The 12,431-nt window shown below is 45.2% G+C and overlaps 1 protein-coding gene across 4 annotated transcripts; it reads left to right on the top strand.

Moving 5' to 3' along the window:
• Nucleotides 1–357: 357 nt before the first annotated feature.
• Nucleotides 358–9,190, top strand: im:7151449 (membrane cofactor protein). Of its 4 annotated transcripts, XM_067240846.1 has the most exons (12): nt 358–766; nt 1,473–1,658; nt 1,744–1,843; nt 2,618–2,688; nt 2,955–3,137; nt 4,028–4,204; nt 4,392–4,499; nt 5,211–5,267; nt 5,837–5,878; nt 5,982–6,030; nt 8,728–8,796; nt 8,928–9,190. In XM_067240846.1, exons 1-12 carry the CDS (start codon nt 685–687, stop codon nt 9,007–9,009), a joined length of 1,206 nt encoding a protein of 401 aa, XP_067096947.1. In that variant the 5' UTR covers nt 358–684; the 3' UTR covers nt 9,010–9,190. The 4 variants fall into 4 exon arrangements, with proteins under 4 accessions (XP_067096947.1, XP_067096970.1, XP_067096953.1 ...); XM_067240869.1 differs by lacking the exon at nt 4,028–4,204; XM_067240852.1 differs by lacking the exon at nt 8,728–8,796.
• Nucleotides 9,191–12,431: the final 3,241 nt, after the last annotated feature.

Below are 12,431 nucleotides of genomic sequence, written 5' to 3'. Positions count from 1 at the left end.
TGTGCCCAACTAAAAAACTCGCCCTCGTATATGTTTATCAAAGGTAGCTCTAGCCTAGAGCTTGCCTAGACAGGCTATACTAACCCATACAGTTATCGACAAAAATACAATATAACGACATTTCTCAATGTGGACCGCCAACCATAACGTAGTAAATTAGCCAGTATATGCGAGCGAAACGGGGACAAAACCTGATCCTTTCCCCAGAATTAAGTGTGGTCAGACCGTTGTTGGACTCGACAACCCAGTCTCAACGAGGGAACACCACAGTTTAACTTCAATACTGCTGGACACACCCATCGGGAGTTCCCTTCCCTAGAGATCCAGGCACCGGCTTGGACATAATGATATCCGCGTTGGGACTGGAACAGTGGAATACAAACGCGGAGCTGGACTGAGTTTCTTATCACAGGCCTGCGTTAATAAGATATTAAACGAGTATAACGGTACTCAGGACAAGTTACCAGTCAAAGTCGAAGAGCGGCGTATGGTTGTTGTGCACCCCCTCTGCTGAGGCGCGCGAGAGGAGTTGTACAGCGCGTGGAGCAGTGTTGTATTTTGAAAAGACAGTTGCTGTCTGTCACCGGACTTTTACAGAGAGGACAGCCGTTAGAGGATTTCTAACGTTTTATATGTGTTCTGTGAAACAGATAACTACTTTGTGTTTTAATAGTACCGGCATAAATGAAATACTTTCACGAGAAGCACTTGCGGTCATTGACGACCTGCTTATATTTTGTGTGTTTTTTTGTGAAAAGTGGAAAGGGTGAGTTACATTGCTGGCTTACTATCAGTAAGCCAGCATTATATTCTAGTAGGCCGACTGTACGTCTTCAACTGTACTGTACAATGGCAGTGGAGTTTAACGGTAGACTGCTGTACTGTTACTGTACTGTAGCTACTAGTATAGACTACAGTCAATGCTAACTATACAGTAAAGTTACCAGACAACTTAAGTTAGCTACTGTAGTTTTAACGTCAAACTACCGTAAAGCTAGGATGCAACTTTTTTTTTTTAAGCAGCTTCTCTCAAACATAGAAACTATTATTGTAACTAGAGCCACAACACATTTGCCATATAAAAAATTGCTTTACCAAGCAATTTGAAATGTTTGTGTTCACTAGCCTTGAATTAATGGATTAAAGCAGTTTGTAGCATATAGTTGGTCTAGTTTACACACAAACCAAATTTTAAAGGAGGGAATAAACTCATTTATACACATTTTTCTCACATTATTACACAAGCGGACAGCAGACTCTTCAAGTTAACCGCGTCTCCGATACCACTGTACCAGGCACGGTGAACTAATGTCATAAATCAACTACAGCCCCCTCCTCGCGATCATGCGGATAGCTTGTTTCTCTTTAATTTATCAAACCATATGTCTAAATCATGCTTCCTGATGAAAACTGCAATGCCAGAATGAGTGAGTGGAGTCGTTCATCTGAGTTTACATGTCGTCTCTCCTCAGGGGAGTGCCCTAGACCACAGGGACAGAACAACATGGTTTTAACAAATGAAGCTCTCCTAATGAATCATTTCCCAGAGGGCTCCACAGCCACGTTTGAGTGCTCCAACGGGTATGTCATTGAGCAGGGGTCTGGAGTTGTGCGCTGCACCTCTGGAGCATGGAGCGAGCCTCAAATGACCTGCCAAAGTAAGCCCTCGTCTCAACATTCATGTGTTTTTACTAAATGTTCACCAGCTGCTTATTTAATTATTAACTGTGCAACTCATTTCAGAAAAGGACTGTGGCACCCCTAAAAAAATTCTGCACATGAATTATGATCTAAGCGAAGGCACTCTGTTTGGTGCAAAAGTGAGGATGTACTGTGATGAAGGGTGAGTGTCTTTAGTCTTCAACATGAAGAGCATGACGCAACATGCTGTCTGCTGTACATCATTAATATCAGTAATGTGTTCCTGGAGCTGACACTTTTATCCAAAGCTACGAACACAGGAGGATTCGAATCCACAAATTCAGCAGTCAAAATGCTCACTCATCTACACCCATCACACTGAGCTACACCCTTCACACACTGATCTACACCCAACACACACTGAGCTACACCCATCACACACTAGGCTACACCCATCACACTGAGCTACACCCATCACACTGAGCTACACCCATCACACACTGAGCTACACCCATCACACTGAGCTACACCCATCACACACTGAGCTACACCCATCACACTGAGCTACACCCATCACACACTGAGCTACACCCATCACACTGAGCTACACCCATCACACTGAGCTACACCCATCACACACTGAGCTACACCCATCACACACTGATCTACACCCATCACACTGAGCTACACCCATCACACTGAGCTACACCCATCACACACTGATCTACACCCATCACACACTGAGCTACACCCATCACACACTGATCTACACCCATCACGCACTGAGCTACACCCATCACACACTGATCTACACCCATCACACACTGATCTACACCCATCACACACTGAGCTACACCCATCACGCACTGAGCTACACCCATCACGCACTGAGCTACACCCATCACACACTGATCTACACCCATCACACTCAGCTCATCCCCTCATATTAAACACGTCTCATTGCTCACTTTTCAAGGTTTCAACTGGAGGGCACCAGCTACAGACATTGCTATGCAACAGGCTGGAGTGGCAGAGCCAAGTGTGAAGGTAAACAGCTTCGGATGAGCTAACCGCTGATGTCATGTCCTGTGATGTCACATCCAAGATGGCTTTGTGGTAGTCTGTCAGCACTAACGGTGCAATTTCCCCTTTGGGATCAGTAAAGACCAGTCTGTCAGTCTAGATGTCTGCCTGTCTCTGTCTCTCAATCTAGATGTCTACCTGTCTGTCTGTCTACTATAACTGATATTCAAGATAGACAAGCTTCTAAGAAACCTCAGAGATCAACCCTGTTTTGTGTTGTGATTCTCCAGACGTAATCTGTGACAAACCCACAGAGATAAAGAATGGCACGATAGTGTCATCACACACAGGTGATGTAAAGTATCTGGAGGTCGTTGAGTACTCCTGTGATGAAGGTTACACCCTCGTTGGAAACAACTCCGTATTTTGCAATGACAATGGTGAATACAGCAGATTGCCTCCAGAATGTAAAGGTATGTCATGAACTCCCATTGATTTTACATGTTCTTGACCAGTTGTTAGTCCAGGACTTTTGTAAAGATGGGTCAGATGGCTGAGCGGTTAGGGAGTCGGACTATTAATCAGAAGGTTGTTGGTTCGATTCCCGGCCATGCCAAATGACGTTGTGTCCTTGGGCAAGGCACTTCACCCTACTTGCCTCGGGGAGAATGTCCCTGTACTTACTGTAAGTCGCTCTGGATAAGAGCATCTGCTAAATGACTAAATGTAAATGTAAAAATGTAAAATGTAAAGGTATTGACTGTACAGGATGTGTGTGTTGGGGGCACGCTGGCCTGTACACAGCTCTGTTTTAAACGCTGCCACTGGTCTTTACTGGTGACAGTCATCCAGTTTACAGCACTGAAGCCAGTCACGTAGCAGAGGATGTTCCCTTCTGAAAACCACATGACAAGTGACAGGCTTGTTGGTGGCTGTTAACATGGATGACAACGATTCACTTTAGCCTGCTGTCTAGGATGGCTGTAGGCCTGCTGTCTAGGATGGCTGTAGGCCTGCTGTCCAGGATGGCTGTAGGCCTGCTGTCCAGGATGGCTGTAGGCCTGCTGTCCAGGATGGCTGTAGGCCTGCTGTCCAGGATGGCTGTAGGCCTGCTGTCTAGGATGGCTGTAGGCCTGCTGTCCAGGATGGCTGTAGGCCTGCTGTCTAGGATGGCTGTAGGCCTGCTGTCCAGGATGGATGTAGGATGTAGTTGTGGTCTTGGATTAGCAGTCTCTGTTTTCTATTTTAGCCTCTCTTTTTACTCACTCAGTCACTAACACATCTTGAAAAGCAATTTTCTCTAGAATCTCTTTCTAGTGAAAATGATCTCTACTTTAAATGGGATTGTAATTTTTTTTTGCAGTTAAAACATGTCCTACCCCTGACATACCGTTCAGCATTCCAACCCAAGGTGCACCACCATTCTTATATAAAGACACCATGTCAGTTACATGTGAGGATGGGTTCAGCTTGCGAGGCCCAGCACGTCTGCAGTGTGAGCACCACGGATGGTCCTCACCTTTTCCACAGTGCATCAGAGGTCGGCCTGCATGCAATATGGGTTCTGAATAAGCATTGTTCATTAGAATGTTGTGTTGAAACCTCCTGCTTGCTGCATGTTGCATCATCAACATGTCACAGCAGGAGATCCTGGCCTGGGGGGATTCTGTAAGATGTCTTATCTGTGGGCTGGTTTGAGTAGACATCATGATGTGTGTTTGTAATAGAGCCCAGCAGCATTGGTACCACAGAGGCAGAGACCAGCACCAACAGCAAGTCTCCTTCAGAAAAGTCTTCGAAGGCCCCGACCAGACTTACACCAACCTGGATACAAGGTAAGAGACCAGGGGGAATGTGAGATAGGCCTAGCAGAGATACGAGGTAGGAGACCAAGGGGAATGTGAGATAGGCCTAGCAGAGATACGAGGAAGGAGACCAGGGGGAATGTGAGATAGGCCTAGCAGAGATACGAGGTAGGAGACCAGGGGGAATGTGAGGTAGGCCTAGCAGAGATAAGAGGTAGGAGACCAGGGGGAATGTGAGGTAGGTCTAGCAGAGATAAGAGGTAGGAGACCAGGGGGAATGTGAGGTAGGCCTAGCAGAGATAAGAGGTAGGAGACCAGGGGGAATGTGAGGTAGGCCTAGCAGAGATACAAGGTAGGAGACCAGGGGTAATGTGAGGTAGGCCTAGCAGAGATACGAGGTAGGAGACCAGGGGGAATGTGAGGTAGGCCTAGCAGAGATACAAGGTAGGAGACCAGGGGGAATGTGAGGTAGGCCTAGCAATTCAGAGATGAGAGTTATGGGAAAGTGGAGGCGGCACCATAGAAAAGGAACAGATACAGGATCTGTAAGACCCGGGATCTGAACACACCTACAGCCCACTCATGAACCAGTCACTCCATCAGACCCCGGCCAAGACCACTGGCCTTAGACCGCTCAAACATGTTACATTCAGACAGAAACTAGGAACGTTGACTGCACTGATATGATTGATTTGCTGTTGTCTCCCTATAATCACCCTGAACACTATTTTGTGGTTGCAGGGAAACATGAGATTATAGAGAAGAACGAACAAGAGGACATGCCTGCAAGAAACAGTGGTGAGTTACTACCACTAATGTGTCAGTTATCACCGAGTTACTACCACTAATGTGTCAGTTATCACCCGAGTTACTACCACTAATGTGTCAGTTATTACCCGAGTTACTACCACTAATGTGTCAGTTATCACCCAAGTTACTACCACTAATGTGTCAGTTATTACCCGAGTTACTACCACTAATGTGTCAGTTATCACCCGAGTTACTACCACTAATGTGTCAGTTATCACCCAAGTTACTACCACTAATGTGTCAGTTATTACCCGAGTTACTACCACTAATGTGTCAGTTATCACCCGAGTTACTACCACTAATGTGTCAGGCATCACCCGAGTTACTACCACTAATGTCTGCTAAATGACTAAATGTAAATGTAAGTTATCACCCGAGTTACTACCACTAATGTGTAAGTTATCACCGAGTTACTACCACTAATGTGTCAGTTATCACCCAAGTTACTACCACTAATGTGTCAGTTATCACCCGAGTTACTCCCACTAATGTGTCAGTTGTCACCTGAAGTATTTATTCAAGTTTACTTAATCCTAACTATGGACTTTCTATTCCAGGATATACAGTGGTCATTATGAGTGTGATCTCCACTGTCATAAGTAAGTTACCCTGCACTGCAAAACAATCATTTCAAAATCCTTCACATAACTACATTTGTGTTCATTCAAAGTACATTGACATGTTTGAATCCTTAATTTGCAGTCGTTGTAATACTACTGTACATATTACACCGGTTTGTTAAGAGGAAAGGGTGAATATATATTTTTTATCTCTTTGACTCAAATACCTTGAACTAATGCATGACTGTGTCACACTCTGTCACTGTCTTTAAATGGCTTTCCCCTTCAGCTGCTCGCTTTATTTTCCTGCTTATTTATCAAATCTGCAGTTTCCCTAAACGCCACAAACGTCACACGCCATCACACGCCATCACAAGTATTGTCACTCTTTAGATTAAAAAAAGCATGCTGCTTTTAAAAATATAAAACTGCACAGATTAACATGGAGTTGTCTACTAATGGTTAATTCTTCAGAAAATTTGGCTTGGCAACAGCTGCTATCAAATCTTCACTCGGGGTGCCCAGTAGATATTTAACCACTTTTGGGAGAGACGTGTGGGGGACACATGTTGACTGTTGACAAGTGTCAGGATATCCTAACAGAGATGTGGCTGGGAGGAAACCTGTTATCCACCCTCTGCCTGGCCTCTGACAGGGTGAATGTTCATGTTGTCCGCTGGACTTCCTGCCCCTGGCAGCCTCAGGAGGAAGTGGTCGATGACTCAGAGGGATGACAGCGTTGTAAAGCATCTGTTTTCCAACACCAACCAGGGCTGGAGCTGGTGTCCTTCTCACTGGGAGGACAGGGCTGGAGCTGGTGTCCTTCTCTCTGGGAGGACAGGGCTGTAGCTGGTGTCCTTCTCTCTGGGAGGACAGGGCTGGAGCTGGTGTCCTTCTCACTGGGAGGACAGGGCTGGAGCTGGTGTCCTTCTCTCTGGGAGGACAGGGCTGTAGCTGGTGTCCTTCTCTCTGGGAGGACAGGGCTGTAGCTGGTGTCCTTCTCTCTGGGAGGACAGGGCTGTAGCTGGTGTCCTTCTCTCTGGGAGGACAGGGCTGTAGCTGGTGTCCTTCTCTCTGGGAGGACAGGGCTGTAGCTGGTGTCCTTCTCTCTGGGAGGACAGGGCTGGAGCTGGTGTCCTTCTCTCTGGGAGGACAGGGCTGTAGGTGGTGTCCTTCTCTCTGGGAGGACGGGGCTGGAGGTGGTGTCCTTCTCTCTGGGAGGACAGGGCTGTAGCTGGTGTCCTTCTCTCTGGGAGGACAGGGCTGTAGCTGGTGTCCTTCTCTCTGGGAGGACAGGGCTGTAGCTGGTGTCCTTCTCTCTGGGAGGACAGGGCTGTAGCTGGTGTCCTTCTCTCTGGGAGGACAGGGCTGGAGCTGGTGTCCTTCTCACTGGGAGGACAGGGCTGGAGCTGGTGTCCTTCTCTCTGGGAGGGCTGGAGCTGGTGTCCTTCTCTCTGGGAGGACAGGGCTGGAGCTGGTGTCCTTCTCTCTGGGAGGACAGGGCTGGAGCTGGTGTCCTTCTCTCTGAGAGGACAGGGTTGTATCTGGGGTTAGGGTTACCTCACTTACCTCTGATTTGCTATTGAAGATTGGAACTTCAGTCCTTTTGACAGAATGATGCGTACAAATTAGTGGTGGGCCGTTATCGGCGTTAACGCGCTGCGACTCTTATCGGCGATTAAAAAAATATCGCCGTTAATCTATTCTCTATGTTGGGTTGGGAGCTGGGTCTATACTACGCAAGCTATGATGACTTTCACCTTGATATTTTAGCGCGGATGTATACCTAGCCGAATTGCACTGTAGGGGGCGAGAACGAGTCTTCGAACCTGTGTGTATGCCTTGTGTATGAAAATATCACATCAAACGTGCCGTGCTAACATGGATGCAGCTATGAAGCCGCCTGGTTTGCTTCAGGGAAAATGTATTTTTAAGAAGCTTCCCAATGGAAACCTCGACAAGACTAAGGTTGTTTGCACCTTGTGCTATGCGGAATTAGTTTACTGTAGGAGTTCTTCCAGTCTCAAATACCACCTAATCGCAAAGCATCCCTTAGCTAATGCGGAAGATGCCGGGCCAAGCACTGATGTAGTGCAGGGGAAGAGTCGTCGTCAAAACTACGATGTTTGAGTGCAACCGAGGCAAGCCCGTCAGCACAGCTCTATCAGCCAAGCTAACTAATCTAATAAACAGTTAATAAACATCTTAAACATCATCTCAACATCTCAAAGTACATCTTATTGAACATAATTTATTTTCATCACCAATTATCATAGTAGAAAAGCTTTCTCAAGCAGTTTGTGATGCATTTTGGAAACAGGAGATGAGCTCCTGGTCTAATGCGCCACCTGGCTTGAGAAACCCGTTCTCAAAGACTTACTTTTAGTCATTATGTGCGTAGCACACATATTCTGAATGCCTTCGGCAGAATTCAAATGAGCCATTTTAATCTAGAATAATCTAGATTAACGCCAAGATTACAGTGAGATTAATCTAGATTAAAAAAAATAATCTATGCCCACCACTAGTACAAATCTATATTAAGATCATTATAACAAGTGGAACATGACTTGGAAAAGTTTGAATCTTTACGTATGGGGGGATGGTGGAGGGGGGACGGGTGTAGCTCAGTGGTCGAGCATTTGACTGACCTCTTTCCCCTCCCCTGCATTGGATTTCTACATTGTCTGCTATATGAATACATTACTATTATATCTATCATTACTAAACCAACACCAACAGCTAACTAACTACTGGATGTAAGCCAACTACAACACTAAAACAACTGGCATGCAGCAGTCAGTTAACCATCAAAGTCACATAAAACCATGTATTATTCTTCCCTCCCATATACGGTGTCTGGTAACCTCCCTGTTTGTACACACCAGCTCATACCACACGGGGGAAGACACCAAAGCGGACTTAGTACAGTTTCACTATTATAAATACACACCAAGGTACCAGAACGTTCCTTTATATGAACACGATCCAAACAGCTAATAATTCCTTGTTATTTCTCAGTGTTTCTCAGCTGTTATGTGTTGTGGCCTGCTCTGTCCTAAGTGTGTCCATGCCTTCCCGCCTCCAGGACTCCTGTTGGGGCTGTGGGCCAGCCTGTGCCTGGCTCTCTGAGGGGAGGTGGTGGAGGCCAGGTGATGCAGTCTCTCTGACCGTGACCCCGGATCGGCCTCGCACCACAGCCTGCCAGCGGAGCCTCCTGGAGACCCACGGAGGCCCACAGGGAAACTCACCTGACCCTCTGAGAAACGCTGCACCCTGGGACCATTATGAAGGAAAAGTGTAATGTTAATTGTACATGTTAATTTTATTTTATTAAAGGCAATATTTACAGTTATTTCTCTTATTTAGGAAGAGTTTAGGAGCAAATTCAGGAGTTATAGAGCTCGCTCTATAACTGCTGGTGGAAAGTCCCAAACTGATATTCATTTACAGTTTTTTTACTGTGTTTGTGATCTGGCAGATAGGGATTAACTGGCTAATCAACTATAACAGTCAGGAGAAGATTGGCTTGGTTGAAGGGTTCCTTTCCAATTCAGTTGTTATGGTCTTCCAGTTGGATAGACATGAGTTTATGGTTGTATTAAAGAGCCTGTCCACAGTGACTTAACTGCATATTAAGGAGGCTTCATTTAGTTTTGCGACCCCACAGAGGGAACACTCTTTTTGTAGTAAACAAGCTAGACAATTGAACTCTAGTCAAAACATCTGCTGAAGTGAGGCGATCAACAATGTCACAGTGCTTTATATGTGCTTGGGATCTAAACAGAACATGTCAATAGAATCATAATAAGATTATGGCGTAACCCAACTGAATGTGGTATTGTTTAGCAGTCAAACTGAAAAACATGAATAGTTCTAGGTTGAGGCTACAGAACCACAGGGTCAACGAAACCACATTCGTGACCATGGTGCATGACAGTGTTTACAGGGAACAGTTGATGCATTCTCTCTGGAAGCTTGTGAACCCACAGACAGAGACGAGCCTCTGTAATGTGCACCCTGTCTGCATCCTGCCACGCATCAAACATGGGAACAATCACAGCCTCCAGACGTCTAGCTTCTGATGAAATTACAGACAAAACTGTTTGAAACCTTTTTACATATATTAACTAGGTAGTACAAATAGATTTATTCAGCAATGTTTTACATTCCAAAATGACAGGGGTATTTGAACCTCCAAACTCTTAAACTGCCATCAAATGCTCTACCACCGAGCTATACCCCTTCCAGAGAACAAGGGGAACTGCATTGTGTTTTGTTATCCAGTTAAATACAGATACTTCAGGACCCTGGGAGCACTGAAGGTACTTCAGTGTAATGTGAGTGTAGGGGATATAATATTGGCCAAACAAGCAAAACTATTTCCCTATGTTTGAAGGAAGAGGGGAAACTGAACAGTGTATTGACATTAACCAAATATTGCCAGTACCAATTGCAGTTATTTGACTCTATGGGTTAAATCAGAGCAAGAATGGTCGGAATAAGGTTAAACTAAATATACATTTAATAACATTTCAAATCAATGAAATCGATTACAAGGCAAACATGTTACAAAATGAAGGTTAAACTCTTACCTACGCTAGAATAATTATTGTAAAGAATCCACAAAACAATGCTTCACAATCCCCTTTATACACAACAACAACCATTCAGACCACATCTTGACCCTTACTTATCAACACATGACTAGCAATACGGCAGTAAGTTACACAATGAGGTGTGAGACCCATTGTTGAAGAATTAGACTCTTCCAGAAGGATTATCAAAAATTGAGTCTGAGACAGAATATCTTTCAAAAACTCAAGATGGTTTGCTAGTTTATTTCAGCACGGCAGTTGTACACAGGTATAGACACAAGACACAAGACCCTCTCATGGGTTAGGGTTAGGGTTCTGGTGGGTTAGGGTTCTGATGAGTGCTGTGGTCACCTCAGTGACCTGCATGGTGTGGACATGCAGCTACAGCCCTGACGCTACAGGACTCCACTGAGGAAAGCATGTCATTTAAACCCACAAGCAAAGCTGATTGTGATTGATAGTACAGTACATTGGCTCAACGTCTTTTCTGATTCCTCACTGGGGTTTTCCCCTCCCCTACTCCCAATCATTTAGCACAAATTATCCAGCTTCCTTTTCTGGAGAGCTTACTTGACATGATTAGACTAGTATCATCCGCAGTTAGACTGATCACATCCGCAGTATAATGGGCCAGCCAGCCTGTCAGTCAGCCAGTCATAGTAGTAATGATCTCAAGGAAGGAAGAGGAGAGGAGGGTGGATGTACAGTCCCGTAATGTGACTCATGTTCCCAATCTGTGGGTGAAATCTAGGACTTCTTAATTGCTGATGTTGATCACAATCAGTAGATAAGTTGTTGCTTTATTACCTGTTCGTGTATTCTGTCTTGATCCTAACACACGTGTGTTAACGTGTGTTATGAAAATACCTTGTATTGATGACAGTCATGTACAGGCCAGCTGTTGAGTAAGAAGACAGAGTACATGCACACAGGGGTGGAGCTAGACTGTACTGCATGCACAGGTAAGAAGTAACAACTCTTTTCTCATATCTATTACAGCTCTATTAGATGGCTCAGATGGCTGAGCGGTTAGGGAATCGGGCTATTAATCAGAAGGTTGCCGGTTCGATTCCTGGCCGTGCCCTATTACAGCTCTATTACAGCACTTTTACAGCTCTTACTCAACTCTACCCTCATGTAAAAGTGTAACAATGTAATTATGTAATTAGGCTGTGGGTACAATCTAGGATTTCCTATGTGCTAATGTTAATCTTAATAATAAACAATTAGTTTCACAATATTATGTATTGATGACAGTCATGTATAGACAAATTATAAATGAGTAATAAGACAGAATACAGATGCAACAGCTGATGTCTTTACGCCCGCAGACTCTATCAAAAGTCTCAAATCTGAGAAATTGAGAAACCATTGGCATGGCGTGACAGACTTCCAAGAGGAAAAGTCAGGAGGTTTGGGATGTGAGAAGGGGCTAAATGACTCGGGTTTAAACATGAGCGATGACATCTGGCACTGGAAGACGAAACCTTCTCCATTCACCATCTCTGAGGCAGTCCTGGGAGGGTGGGGGGGGGGCTCAGTGGGGAAGTATTTGCATATTAAGAGGTTGCCGGTTCAATTCCCTCTGCGTGATGCGTTGTGTGAAGGTGTCTGGTAAATGAATCTTTCCAAGGGTCCAGAGGAGTGGCTCTAGTATCTGAGGATGCTGAAGTCTGACAACTGCTCCTTCATTTAAACCATCTAATCTCTCTACAGTACCAGAGAAACTGGTTCAGGACACACAGGAAGACCAGCTGAGAACAGGAAGACCAGCTGAGAACAGGAAGACCAGCTGAGAACAGGAAGACCAGCTCAACGCGTCAGGGTGTGGCAGCTACGTCAGCACACTGACATGATGGACACATTGTCTTTTCTTCATGCGTTTCTCAGGAATGAAATGGCGGCGAACGGGCAGGTTGTTGTTTGCCGTTGGCAAGGCAACACACCCATTCCACTCACACCCTTGGCTTTCAGCCCGCACAGCCAATCACAGA

The sequence above is a fragment of the Osmerus mordax genome, chromosome 1, assembly GCF_038355195.1.
Source record: "Osmerus mordax isolate fOsmMor3 chromosome 1, fOsmMor3.pri, whole genome shotgun sequence".
NCBI lineage: Eukaryota > Metazoa > Chordata > Actinopteri > Osmeriformes > Osmeridae > Osmerus > Osmerus mordax.
This window is presented reverse-complemented; position numbering and strand designations above follow the sequence as displayed.